Source organism: Apteryx rowi, unplaced genomic scaffold (genome assembly GCF_003343035.1).
Source record: "Apteryx rowi isolate R43461 unplaced genomic scaffold, aptRow1 scaffold_955, whole genome shotgun sequence".
Classification (NCBI taxonomy): domain Eukaryota; kingdom Metazoa; phylum Chordata; class Aves; order Apterygiformes; family Apterygidae; genus Apteryx; species Apteryx rowi.
In genome coordinates, this window is record NW_020451266.1 from 128,485 (window position 1) to 142,962 (window position 14,478).

Sequence of the window (14,478 nt, forward strand, 5' to 3'; positions counted from 1 at the left end):
GTATGATCTCATAACTTGTCTCTCAGATGCCTTCATTCTGAACAATGAGCCCTGGAATAGATGTCTTTATGTAACAGTGTTGTTCACTATGCAAACCCACATAGAAACAGGCACATAATGGGTCAAGCACTAGCACAGTACTCATTAAAATTTGCCAACCTTGATGGAAATTGGATTAAGGCTTTAATATTCTGCAAGTGCTTTTCAGCTGATTGTCCAAATGCATTGCTTCAAACCCTGTCTGCCATTTCCAGCAATGAACTGCTTAGCTGTCAAGACCACCCCAGCAATAATGTGGGAATTTTATTTCTTGGGTTTTTTTGTTTTGTTTTGTTTTTATGACACAAGCTGAAATTATGAACAAAGTTTCAACATTCTTCTCTGGTTTTAAGTCACGGCTTCTATTGGATATCTGCTCCTGGCAGTTCTTTATGCTGACTTGCTGAACTAGAACAGATTGGACCCACAGTGAGGTAAGAAGGCAAATGAAGTCTTAAATTGATTTTCTAGGGATTCAAAGACATTTCCTTGGAGAGGTTTATGCACGGAGGAGCCAATGTGACTGGATTTCAGTTGGTAGATTTCAGTACCCCAATGGTAACTAAACTGATGCAGCGCTGGAAGAAGCTGGACCAGAGAGAATATCCAGGATCCGAGACCCCACCAAAGGTATTTGCTGATTTGAAGCACTACCAAAGACATCACTCACATGTTCTAATTTCTGAATAACAATACTGAATACATGGATAAAGACTTAAATATTTAGAAAGAGGAGCAGACATTTGATCTTACTATTATTAGTAACTGATTATGCCCACCCTTATGTTTGTATGATAGAAACACAAACTGCAGCACTGATGTCCTTTAATGGCGTCTGCCACTCATTCCCAAACTCACTCCTTCATTGACAGGAATTAAAGGTCAAACACTTAACTGACAACTTAATTTCAACCAATTTTGCATGAATTAGTCTAATTATCTAAATTCACTCAGAGTGCAGAGCTTTCCAGACAGTTGAATTCTTCTGTATATGGGGTATAACTGCTATTAGAAACACACTATCCGTAAATTTTCATTTGGAATTTCTTCTGGAAATTCTACCCACCTCAAAACCTGAATGTAGCAATTATTACTAGGCATGATCTTACAGTGAAATTACATCCCTGTGTTCCTCTGTCCTAATCCTTCATAACTGATAACAAAATATTTGTCACCTATAATTTTCTTGGTAGACAAATCACAGCATAGCTATAAATATGACTTCATCAAAAACCTTTTGGTTCTATTATTGTAGAAACTAACACTTTTCAGACCCAGGTGAGACTGGACTTCTTTGTGCTGGACACTGTCCAGTGGTATGCAGTCAACCCTCAGTTGGCTGGGAAAGTGAGGCGAAGTCTACGAAAATATCAGCATGGATAATAGAAAATGTATCTATGTTATTCTATGAATACTCAAGAAATATATGTAATGGAGGAGAAAAAACATGGATGCTGTGGGTTATGGAGTGCAGGGACTCCTTGCAGCAAGAACATGATTGTGCTGCCTCCTTCTGAGGAATCAACACGATTAATCTGAATCACAGATAATTCAGCTATGGATAATCAAAATAATACATAGTAAAGATAAACCATGTCCGAAAGAGCTTATAATATGCAGGACAAAGGACATGAAGGAAATTAGACTTCAACAAGTGAATCGAGATTTTTTAAAATTACAGGGCATATCAATGCCACCGTTAGGCATATAACCCACTTCTATTGCAGTACTCTCATCAGAGAACCATAATGAGAAAATCCCCCTTTGTTCATGCCGTTCCAAGCTAACATCTGTTAAATACTTGTTCTACATATTTTATCTGGCATATTCTTTGCATAAAACAGTTAATGTAGCTAGTTTAAAAACACTGACTGTCTTATATGACCTCCCCAGCCTCCTTTATTCTTCAGGGCCCTATAGCATTTGTATATCCAAACAGAAGTTTTGCAGATGGGAAGAATATATCCTTAATCATTCTTAGCAGTTCCAATAGCCTGGATATCTGCTCATTACCAATGCATTTATTCATACTTATAAGCTTTCTCAATGAGCCCTTATTTCTTTCTTTTCTTCTGAGTAAGTTGGGTGGGTGGAGTTATTCCCTAATGGATAAGCCAACTGGAAGAGAAGTTTGAGAAGAGAATGTCTCCAGTTTAATTTGTTCTTTTGATGATTCTTTAGAGACAGATCTCTCTGTCCTTATGAAATACAGTCTTAAAGCTGAAACTACTGAAATGTACTCTCCACAAGCTTGCATTCATCCCTCAGACAAATTGCTTGTGACTTTGAGGAGAGTTTTTCGAAATGAAAGTGTAGGAACTGCTGCATAATGAATCAAACCAGAAATATCTGAGACGGCTGATTTTTCTAAAGACATACCAACTCTAAAGTGATGTGTTTGTCCATCCATTTAGTATACATCTGCACTGACATATGACGGAGTACTTGTGATGGCTGAAACTTTCCGTAATCTTCGAAGACAGAAAATTGATATTTCACGGAGAGGAAATGCTGGTGATTGTCTTGCTAACCCAGCTGCCCCATGGGGTCAAGGGATTGATATGGAGAGGACATTAAAACAGGTAAGGGTAGGCTTTGTTCTAGTGATCTTTATGAATATTAGATTCTATTTGTACATTATATGATTTGGAAGATATTACACTCAAGGGTAATGATAGGAAGGGGAAAATTTATTTTTCACTTGCCATTTGCAAACAAACAGTGCTGTTCTGATTTTTTTGATTTATAATTTGGAAGAAAGGTAGGGGGAAAACTACTACTATATATATTTAGATAGTTTATACTTCTTCCACTGAAATATTTAATTCATCTGTTGCTCTTTGCATGTAATCTGGCTGTACAGATATTGTCATTTAAGGTGTTTCTTCATAATATAACCTTTCAAATATGCTTCTGTCATCTTGAATGAATATAGAATTCTCCCAGATAAATCACCTAGGTAGCATATTTTTCTTTCAAAATAAATAACACAGAGTCATTGTTCACTGATGTCAGGATTTTGAACTCCTGATAAGTATGGATGCCCACAAAATTCCAGATCTCTGTCAAGATAATCTAGCCTTTCCTTTGAATGGGACAGGGAAAAAATAAAAATTCTCCAGTAGAATTTAAATCACTGCAAATGATCAGGCTCTGCTCAGGAGAAACTGCTGAGGAAAGGCGACTGCTGACACTACTGGCAGCTCTGTGCTTAGAAGCCAAAGTTTCAGTATTGGAGAAAAATTGGCAGAAATAGAAATGGACAAAGAAAAAGAATAAGTGGCTCAAATATCCTGCAGCCATGCAGATTGGGGACATGTATGAGAAGCAGGAGGTCAGGCTTCTGGACCTGGGTTGAGAGGACAACCATTTGAGTCTGACCAAAGAGGCTGTCCCTTTACAATTAAAGCCAGCAGCCATATGGCTGTAGCTTCTTTTGGGCTGAGGACCACAGCCTTGGTATCGTCCAGTGAAGTAGCAAAGAGCTGAACAAAAAAAAAGCACTGTTCACAGCTCAGGGCAAAAGCAATATTTTCAGCTCAACTCCCGCTACCACTGCATCTGCTTTGCCCACTCAGGGGCTGAGAATGCTGCTGCCTTCATGACAGGCTTAGAGGTAGTGAAAAATTGCCACAGCCAATACTATGGCTTTATGTCTGTCCTTCTTCACTTTAAGGATCTGGAAACACTCTTTTCTGGCCTCATGCAGGTCATCTATCTCCTGTGATAGAGAATTGCTTTGCTGGAGCCAAGTTTATTGTCAAGTTTACCTTGATAAGGAATATATACTCAATATATACTTTCTTAACCACCAGGATTTGAGCTAAAAGATATATGAATTCAGGTCAAACATCCTTTAGTTTTATTATGTGATCTAAAATATTCTGCAACAGTGACGGGAGTGGGAAAAAATTTACTTCTCAATAGGACCTATACCTGTCCTGAAAAATGTTTAGCTGCACATCATGGAAGAAGAGAAGTTCCATTTCACATCTGTTAGCACTGAGATACTGAAAAATTTCTGCCTATTTTGAGCATGGTTCTTCAGGAAAAGCAATACAAAGGAAAAGTAGTCAACTTTTCACTTTATAATGCCTGACTGTTCTATAGTAGTGTTGTAGTTATGGTAGTCTAAGGATATATCCAGGATAACTTTGACTGTTATGTGACTTTTGGAATAAAGAATATAAGGCTGGATCTTCATGATGTGTTTTCTTCTGTTTTAGGTTCGAATACAAGGATTGACAGGAAATGTTCAGTTTGACCACTATGGTCGCAGAGTCAACTACACCATGGATGTGTTTGAGCTGAAGAACACAGGCCCTCGGAAGGTAGGTGCTGACAACATTTGCTATCCTGATATTATATAAATGAGTTTTTTTTAAATTAAATAATTATAGAAACTTATAATAAACAGAATACTGCCGGGTTTTTAAATGGCTCCTGGATAATATATAACTCTGGGGTAAGCAGCTGCAAACTGCATCTTGTAGTAGATACAATTATTCCCTGCAACAAATTTGGAAACACAAAAACAAGTGTGCATCTTGGAGAGGTGGGATGCAAACCAATCAGGCATTCTAATGAAAATGAGCTGGATTGCATGTTGTTAGGACATGGGGTGATGGAGAATGGTCAGAACTCTGAACACTAGGTCTTTTTCCTGCCTTACTTAAATCTTTCTATCCTGCAAATTACTGACATTTTTAGGCAGGGACATTTGCACTTTCAGTGTAAACATAAGTCAAAGGCTGTAATAATGTCATTTTTTTAAGGGTGAAGGGAGAGATGAGGAGAGGAAGAGAGAATGCTATGAAAACATACATTTTGGTAGGAAAATTAATTGCAGCATGCAATCCTATGTGCTCAATTGGTTTGCCTGTAAGCAACTTAGGTAAATGTGTGTTAGTATACATCCAAGCAGATCCTCCATGTCTGAATGCACACAGCTTTTCACTCAGCCAGATCACATTGAAAAGATAAGCCTGGGTGCTTTGTTAGCCCTTTCTCATTTGTGCTGAAATCTGTCCATTTTTCATAGAATAAAACAAATCAGAAAAGAGGAGAAAATGTACTCAAGCTTAAGCATTTTATTTCCTTTGGAGGCACTGTGGCCCATTTTATTTGTTATGTCATCAGAAAAAGAGAAGCAAGAAGCTGAAAGTGAATTGGAAAATTGCAACCACTTGACCAGGGCAGAGGCAGTCAGAATTAAATTAAATAGTCCTCCACTGTCAGGCATACAGGCATTTTCAGAGGTGACACACCCAGTAACTCGTACCCCAGGTGAACTGTCAGTCCCCAAAGGCAAACAGTTGCACATTGCAGTGATGAGGAGGAAGAGTGCTAAACTCTAGATCCAGAGCAGAATTAGGAATCGAGACGAACTAACTGCCAGTATAATGTAGTGTAGAGCTACAGACTAAAGCAGAGGATGTGCCTCTGTGTATGAGGTGCATTGGTGCAGTTGCCTTTTGAAAGTATGACAGATGGCTAAAGAATAAATTGGGAAAGGCGAATCTGTCTTGCTTCTCTCCTGGGAAGCCCTCTTTCTCATGACAGTGGATGTGTCTAATCTAGCTGCTGCTCCTGCTCCTTTCCTGGTTGCTTGCTCTGCTGCCGACAGCAGGGATCACATACAGGTGGCCGCACAGTGCATAGATATCAAGTGGTGAAATACATCCCTCCTTCCCCAATTCCCAATTATGCAGGAGGGAAGGAGAGGTGGGAAAGATGGGGTTAATTAGGTCACAACTTTATTAACTCCATAGGGAACCTGCTCAGCAGTAAAGTGTAGAAAATGCACCGTTGCTCTTCCTGCCTGGTTTTGGAGAGGCGCCATGGGCTGGCACCGCTGCGGTGATGCCCCTGCGCTCTCTTCCTGCCTGAGGTTTGAGGGGGAGAGTGGTTTCAGAAAGAGGAGTTATGTCTGTGCTTTGCTAGAGCACAAGGTGCTTTCCTAACCTTCTTAGGCCTTCACCTATCTTCACAGCCACTCTCAAACCATTACATGTCTTTGATAAAATAAGCCATAACAGCTTTGACGGACCTGGCTACTCACAAGAATTTATTTCTTATGTATTACATAGGATTTTTTACGTGATCATTGGACCAATGGTGTGCTCCAGCCTGACAAATCCTATATAATACGTTAGAAGTGACTATACTTAATTGAACTAAGAGGCCTTCACTTTTAATGTCTTCTTTTCATATCCTACATAACACTTATGAGTCACCCAGCAATATCATTTCAGGACTAGCCTTTCCAGTCAGAGTAACTCAGGCCTCTAATCTTTAGAAAAATTATTTTTGTTGCCCACAGCTTTAAGGATGTGAACAGAGTGTTCAATAACTGCACACCTGTTCAGAGGCAGGTTTCCACATAGTATAGTAAAATGGGATACAGTAGCCCATGTTCATATTGGTTTTATTTATGCAGCATTCCTTATTTGGTTCCCATTTGCAGAACAGTAACACCAAGATTAAAAAAAAAACAGTGGTAAACAAAACATATGTATGTACACTCACAAGAAATTTCTAAAATCGACCTCCTAAATTCCAATTTAGGCATCTAAATTGGTAATTTGGTTGTCAAAAATTTTGAGTATTCTGTTGCCATTAGTGACTTGTCTGCTTCAGCAAGAACACTTCAGTGGGTGCTACAAGGTGCACAGGACTTCAGAAATGACACTTGATTCAGCTGCCAAACTGCTTAGAGGAGTTTACTTTGAGGCACCTATTTTTGCAATATTATTTCCTAAAAGACAAATTCAGCCTCTGTATAAGTGAGTGCAACTGCCAGAATCTAATTGAATTGGATTTACTTATGTAATGGCTGAATTCAGCCATATCCTTATGAATTTTTTTCCTTAGGAATTTGGGGGTTGATAAGAAAGCATACTGTCTCTTAGTGCTTTAATTGTTACTTGAATTTACATACCCACACATATGTGTCATAGATTTGTTCTATATTTATTCAGTAATCCAAATCAAGAGTTACTTTAATACAGGTTTTGAGATGCACACATTCAAGCTCACATCTGCACACACCAAGCTACAATTCCTTTAAAAAATGCCGACCATTCCTCAAAAACCTTCTTTATCTCTGTCAGCATTTTGATATGGTACTTACTTTCGTAACACAGTATATCATTCATTTTCTGCTTTCTTTCTGAAATTCCCAGCAGTGAGTAATTACACAATGAAAAACAATCATTCACCATTATAACAAGCTTCCCAAACTGCCAGGTTTCAGTCTATATGTTCTACCTTCAGTTGGTCCCAGTTTTTGGCAGGAACTTGACATTTTCAGCTGTCAATTGTATCTGTGAATCTATGGTTGTCTGGATGAAAAAGAATATTTGTTAGCAGTGCATCCTACCAGGAAAAAAAACCTGTCTCTCCACTAAATCAGCAATACTGAAGCTTCTTGTTAGCTGCAGACACCTAAATCAAGGTCCTATGCTATTAGAGCAATTGCAAAGAGAAAAGAAACATGTCAATTAAATCTACCAAATGCTCTGCATTGAAAAAAAAAATTTTGTCTTTTTGCTTCATTAATTAACTAAAAGAGAAAACATTTTAATAGAAAACAGAATAGAATCCCCCTCACTCATATTCAATTATTGCATGTATTTGTAATTCTTAGAAATGCATATTCGTTGCTGTGATGAGTGTGTCTGCATACTGCTTTAGAGACTGCTCAAATGACTTGCATCTCCATAAATGAATTAAAGAAAAGAATGAAATAGGAAATGTAAAAATCAAGAGGAAGGTTGGCTGTTTTAAGAATATATGGAATTCTTTAATGCATGTGAGACTAGGAACCACAAAGACTCCCCTGCGCTTCTAGACTCTTGTATTGCTTCACTGCGTGTCTCTGAACAAGATGTTTCTCTGTATTTCATGGAGGTCCTATGTGCTGGTGAATTTTAGTCTGGGATCTGCGATATTGTTTAAAAATATTATCGGCTGCGTAACTGATCTGATCATTCAGCCTGTTTTCATCGCACCAAAGTCTTTTCATCCAGAGCACTGACTATCCTCTGGCACCAATAGTTTCACTGGAGCTCTGTCCTGAGCCCGCTTCCCACTAGTGTTCCCTTCACTCTTCTCATAAGACAGACAAGGAGTTCCTCACTCCCAGCTCTTGGCCTCATTAACTCCAAAACAATCAAGGAAGGAAGAGAAAATCACTGCTGAATAGTCCACAATTGCTTTTGAAAAGTGAGCTAGGCCAAACTCAATTGCACATCTTTGATAGGAACCTTTTAAAATCAGTGCTGTTCTCTGCACATTTCCTGGGAAGGATCAGTCATTTAATTCATTAGGATCTCAGCAGCCTGGGCCCTGTATGCTGCTTGTCAGCCTTGACAGTCTCTTTAGGTGGGACTAGAGCACTGTTCTCCCACACACATTTTCATTTACCTTGTTCTTTTTGTTCCACTGACTGAGCCAACTACTGCCAGCACCTAGGTCAGAAAGGCAGTCACCTGAGCTGTCCCCTGACAGCCTTGTCAGAGGGTCCACATGTGATCTAGTGCAGAAAAGAGGAGAGCAGAAGTTAGCGAGCCACCTGTTAGACGTGAGAGAAGCAGAAATAGAGCAGCTTCAGCTGAGGGTACCTGTGGCTTGAGCTCCAAAAGGCCAGATGGGAAGGTGGAATTAGACATCTCTGAGTACACATGAGACAAGGCACCATGGTCATGAATCAATTGCTGTTTCAGACTTCTGCCTTGTGCTGGGAATGTCATGTGCACAGCTTTCCCAAGAAGCCTTGCAGGCAAGCTTTCCTAGCTAAAGTCACACCGGGTAACATTAATGACCAGGGATTTCTAAATCCACAGGTAACAATTGCTGATACAGACACTGAACATGGTCACACCATATGGAGCGAGGAGCTGAGTGTGGCATTCAGACTGGCCAGGATTTACAAAAATAGTAAAGTATTTTAAGATCAGGTCTCAGGTCTACTCTTAGCCATCTAAAGGCATAGTACAAAGCCTGTTATTTGTTTGTTTGTTTTTGTTTTGAAGTGCTCATTGAGTAGCTCCCAGAAGCATCAATAAAAGCTTGAAGGGGGATCTCTTTATTTCAGGCTGCCTTCAAATCCATTTGCTCTTACAACAACTACCTATGAAGAGTATACAGCTTCTGACTGTACTGAGTACTAGAGGTGTGCACTGCAGAGAGCAATGTCTGTATGCAAGGGAAAGCTTTTACTAGCAGTCATACCACTCTTTTTTTAAATTATTTTTCTCCGTGGGAATACAAGCACGAGTCATCCAAGCCTGGCTCCAGAACACTTCTGCACCAGCAATGTACACAGGCAGCTCTTTCACCTTAAGGTTTTCCTAGGAAGGCCTGGGGCAGTCTAAGCACAGCCACGGAAACAAAGACTAAATTTGTTCCTCCTCCTTGTAGGCACGCTTTATGGTCAGTTGAGAAAGATCAGCACTTCTAGAAGGGATGTATATCTTGGGTGAGCTGAGTCACTGTCTGGGGGTGCCTGTCTGTCTCCACTAACTGTAAAGAAAGCCTTAACCGGCCTTGCGATATAGGTACAAAGATCAGGGCCAGAAGTTAAGGGGAATGAACATAGATCTGAGTTGCTAGACTGGGGTCTCACAGAAGGCCTGTGATGGAGCAGGGGCTGGGTTCAGCCTCTGTAATTGAAACACTGTCACCCCAGACATCTTTCACTCTTCCATCTCACAAGATCTAAAGATTAACGAGTGACCATTTTCTTCTCAAGGCAAGCAGAAGTCTTATATCTCATTTATGTCCAAAGTAAGGCTTCAAATTACTCGAAATGGGATTTAAATTGAGACTGTGTTCTAAATAAGTAGCTCAGATTGATCAGGAACAACTGAATGGCAACAATACCAGGTCTGGTTCTGGGTTGCAGTGGTGCAAGATGGTGTGCCTGACTCTGTTTGGTGTGTACCCTGAGCACCCATCTATGAGTGCTGCAGCATTTCCTTTGGTACAAAATTATCCTACGATTGTTCTCTTATTCTTACAATAATTTGTAATTGTACAGAGTATAGACTTACGTACTGTAAATTACATACATTTTGTTTTGCAGGTTGGCTACTGGAATGACATGGATAAATTAGTTTTGATTCAGCATGAACCTACACTTGGAAATGACACTTCAGCCATTGAGAACAGAACAGTAGTTGTCACTACGATTTTGGTAAGTGTTTTGGGTTTTTTTTTTATCTTTTCAGTGCTTATACTGGTATGTGACACAAGCTCATCTATTGTTATAGTCTAATTGAGTCTGCCAGTTCCTAGGTTAGTGGGAGGGTGAAAGCCACATATCTTAATTATCTTGACTGTCATGTTTGTAGAGAGCTTTTTTGGTGTGCATTTTAAATAATGATTCATTTGAAATCTGTTTTTTTTTAATTGAGTTATAGTAATTTTTTTCTTCCGTATTCCAGTCTTTTCCATTATTTACTTAAGTAATTCTCATAAATGTAAATGAATTCTTTCAACCTCTGATAGATAAATTATAACTCAAAAGAAACTGAAAAAAAGAAAAACCTGAAACCTGTAAATGACAGAACTGAAAAGAGGGTATAAAATCAGATGTCTGTAATACCAGTTGCCCTTTTGTTGATATATTATGTATTCAAAATTGGCCTTAGTAATAATTAAAGTTCTAAACACTATAGTTCAGTCAACCAGTCAAGACTGGATTATGTGCTTTTCATTGTGAATGAAAAGATGAATTTGATAGATTTATTCAGCATTTTAATAAAGTTTTGCATTTTAATAAAATCTAAATAGACTTAGGTTTTGATTTTTCAGTGTTAGGCGCATAATAGGTCATTTTAAGGAGTGTCTACAAAGAAAGAAAAATGCAGTTGCTTCATTAATTTAAATATTTAACAGAGTTTTTCAAAAACATTTTTCTTACTAATATACAAAATACCTAACAATTTCTCCTCTGAAATCAGACATGCCCTTTTAAGCTGATGTTTGTCAAAGCTGACTGGCAAAGGGCGACCTTTACCTGACTGCTTTCAAAATTTTACCTTTCAGTTTCATGCCCTTTTCACCTACTTCATTTAGACAAGACATTTTTAACTATTTAGGATAAGCTATGTCTCAAATGGGAAGGAATATGTATGTGTTGTTAAGCAGTGGTTTTCTAACTTAATACAGAGTTGAAAATAATCCAAAGGAAAGTACCAAGACATTTTCTTACTCAAAAATGTAGTTAATTACCAGATTTCCAGCAGTGTGTATCAGCATTTATACGTTAAGTACATCTTAACAAATCTCCTGTTGAAGATTATGATTCCAGGATGCAAACAAACCAAACTACTATACAGGAATTCAGAGTGTAACTCCTAACCAAATTGTGTAACTTTGGGTTTGTTTTTTTTTTGCATGGGACATTTAAAAATATATGTATCTTTTTCCTAAAAAAGACTTGGTGATGGAAAAAAAATATACTTCAGTACAGTCCTCCTCTTTTCAGCCTCTGATGAAGAATCCTATTTTAAGAAATTGATCAAGGAAGAAAAGAGTCCCAAGATGCTGCGAACATTCCTAACTAAGGCTCAAGTATTAACCACCAGTGTAGTAGCATTGAGCTAATTTTTCCATATGGATTACTGTTCCTCTGACTGGATGACCAGGCACTGAACCACCAAGAAAAGTTCTGTGACTAATCTGAAATGTCTAGAACAGATGACGTTAACCTTCAACTTTGGCGAGCTGAGAAGAGAATGATGTGAATAACAAGCTTTCAGTCGAAATTTTCCTCTCATAACAATCTTGATCCTTGACTGAAGCTGCCATACATGAATACTGTAATTTCCATAAATAACTCCAAGCTTAGGAGAAGCGAGTAAAAATAATAATAAAAAGTAATATAAAAGGTTCCTGTTCGCCTAAAAGGGAAAAAAGGACAGCAAAAAAAGCTTTTAAAATGTGTTATCTTGCCTGTTTGCATTGAAGCATTTTGATGTGCATAATAAATGTTATCTTCAAAAGAACTTTTCTAGTCCCCGTATTGAAAGGACTGGTGGGATCATTTTCAAAACCAAAAAGCTGAATTAATATTCCAAAGCATGCCATATGTTTATGCAGCATGTCATTTGGGGATAATTGCAATTATTTGAAAGCAGCAATGCTTCTTGATCAAAAGTGTCCCCTTTTCATGTTTCAAAATCGCAGTGCAAAATAAATATATCAGAATTTGGTTTGAATAAGAATATATGGTGAATTCTGCCTTAAGCCAGTCATGCACCTCTCCCTTTGACATCATTGGGAGCTGCAAACATGATTCTGATGGCAGATTTGATCCATGATTCTTAACATTGGCCTACTGGGGCAATGTATTTAGAAACCAGAAACATATGTTCACACACAAAAAGAGATATTTGATGAGAAAAACTTTCAGAATCCTGTTATTTTGTTCTTCTCTGTATTATACTCATATTGCCAATGCCAGAGACTTTTTCACTTCTTCATTGCCCTCTTCACATTGAAGGGAAGTTGAACCATTGTAGATGACATATCATTTTGGTTGCATGCGTATTTTCCAACATTAACCTGAAAAGCTCTGCAGCCAATGCTGTCAGGCTTTTCAGTCTTCAAAGACAGGTGTCATGGCAGAGCAAAAATGTTTACAACTTGTCAGCATGGCTCGCTTTAATTTTTGCCCAAAACCAAATAGCACAAGTTGATTTGCTGGCTGTTTCTTCGGTTTGTATGTGTCTGTGCTTACTTTGCTGTAATGTGGCTGTACGGCTATCACATAGGAGGTGCAAAGAATTAGCTCTGCACTCAAAAAAATTAGTACAGTGTTTTCTTCTCAGCAAAATGTTATGTTCATTTTTAATATAGTGAGAGTATATAGGGTTTATTTTACAGTTTTGTTTTAGCACATAGGTACTCAACCTGTCTCCAGCTAGTCATGTGGTGAAGGGGCAGCCCGGAGAAACATGGCAGCAGGGGCAGCTGGTATGTGTTATTTGCCCAGCTGCCGCTCAGTCCTGGCTATTACAGATTCTGGCGGAGCCCAGCATCCTTCACCTTGTGTGAAGCACATCCTCCTATGCACCTGGCCCTCTCAGAAAGGACAAGTTTTCTGCCTGTGTGCAGAAATGTTCCCCTCAGAGGCACCCCCTTGGGGCCTCCAGGTGCACAGTAGGCTCATTATATGCCTGGTGCAGGGATGCCACATGCAGCCCTCCGCTAACGCTAAGGAAAGGAAAGTGGCATTTCCAGCCCAAAAGAGTGAGTATCACTAATTTAGTAGGCTGAGAAATGCAGTGGTGAGATGTAGAGATAGAACATAGAGGAGAAGGTTGGGAAGACTAATCCAAAGTCTCTAATCTATTTAACAATACAAACAACTCTGTACATACTCTGATTGCAAAACTTATAAATAATAAGAATCCTATAGAACCAAAGCTCTATCTGCAATGAGCTGCATCATGACTTCCAGCTCAGTATTTTAATAAAATAGACTTGGTGTTGGCAGACTAAGCTGCAAGAGCAGGATTCAGTTCAAGACTGAGTCAGCTAAACGTAGATGTCTGTAAAGAGGGTTTTGATTCAATTACCCACATATAAATACCTAGTGACATTTAAGATGTACTAGGTATCCTGCCTTCCCCGTTTCCTGCATCAGAAGGATGCCACTTTCCTGCATGTTGTATGCGATATCTGAGCACTCCATGTTGATGTCTCAGTTACTCTGCATTGTATCAGACATGTGAGCTGAATTGTACCCCATGTGTGTAAGCTTCCATTAAAGTTCACAAAGATTTAGAGCTTGGTTCAGTTGTCCATACATACATACCTCGCACCCAGGGTCTCTGAGATATCCACAGAGGGGTAGCAGATATGATATAGGACCTGCAGAAGTTCTGTGCCTTCCAGAATGGCACCTGGGGGCAGGCAGGTTACTTTACGGCATCTCAAATGACAGACACCTCCATTAGGGGGACTGAGTTGTTTTGACTGATTTACTCTTGCCTTTCTTGGCCATTCTCTCGGTCCTACCTCAAAAATCCTACCTTTAACCTTCTTTTTCATAATAGACAATTTCTTTCATTAGATATGTTATTGATTAAATTGCATGACAGTAATAAGGTCTTCAAACCGAATCCTGGAAACTTTAATCAGAAAAAAAAAAAAACAAAAAACCTTCCATTAAATTTTATAGAAGTTTTTTTCAGAATAAAGTGTGTCAAAGTGTGTCATTCCTGTTCTATAAACAAGACATTTCCTTGCACAAATTTTTGTCACTTCTGTAAATTATTTTTACAATGTTTTTTGAACATTGATTTTGAAAGGAACTACTATACAATAGGCAAGCCAAGCATAGAGCTGTTTGATATTTGGGTTATTTAAGTTCTCCAGCTTCCCTTATAGTATGGATCATCAGTTGTGAGCATTTTACTGTACACA

The 14,478-nt window shown here is 38.7% G+C and overlaps 1 protein-coding gene across 1 annotated transcript in view; it reads left to right on the forward strand.

Annotated features, from left to right (window-relative positions):
- GRIA4 (glutamate ionotropic receptor AMPA type subunit 4) overlaps positions 1-14,478 on the forward strand; it is a gene marked incomplete at its 5' end in the record, with an annotated part of 159,137 nt that overhangs the window by 82,767 nt on the left and 61,892 nt on the right. Inside the window, 4 exons of the mRNA XM_026092286.1 lie at positions 511-669; positions 2,454-2,621; positions 4,266-4,370; positions 10,127-10,237. Coding sequence (XP_025948071.1) covers positions 511-669; positions 2,454-2,621; positions 4,266-4,370; positions 10,127-10,237 — 543 coding nt within the window. The remainder of the gene's footprint in view (positions 1-510; positions 670-2,453; positions 2,622-4,265; positions 4,371-10,126; positions 10,238-14,478) is intronic.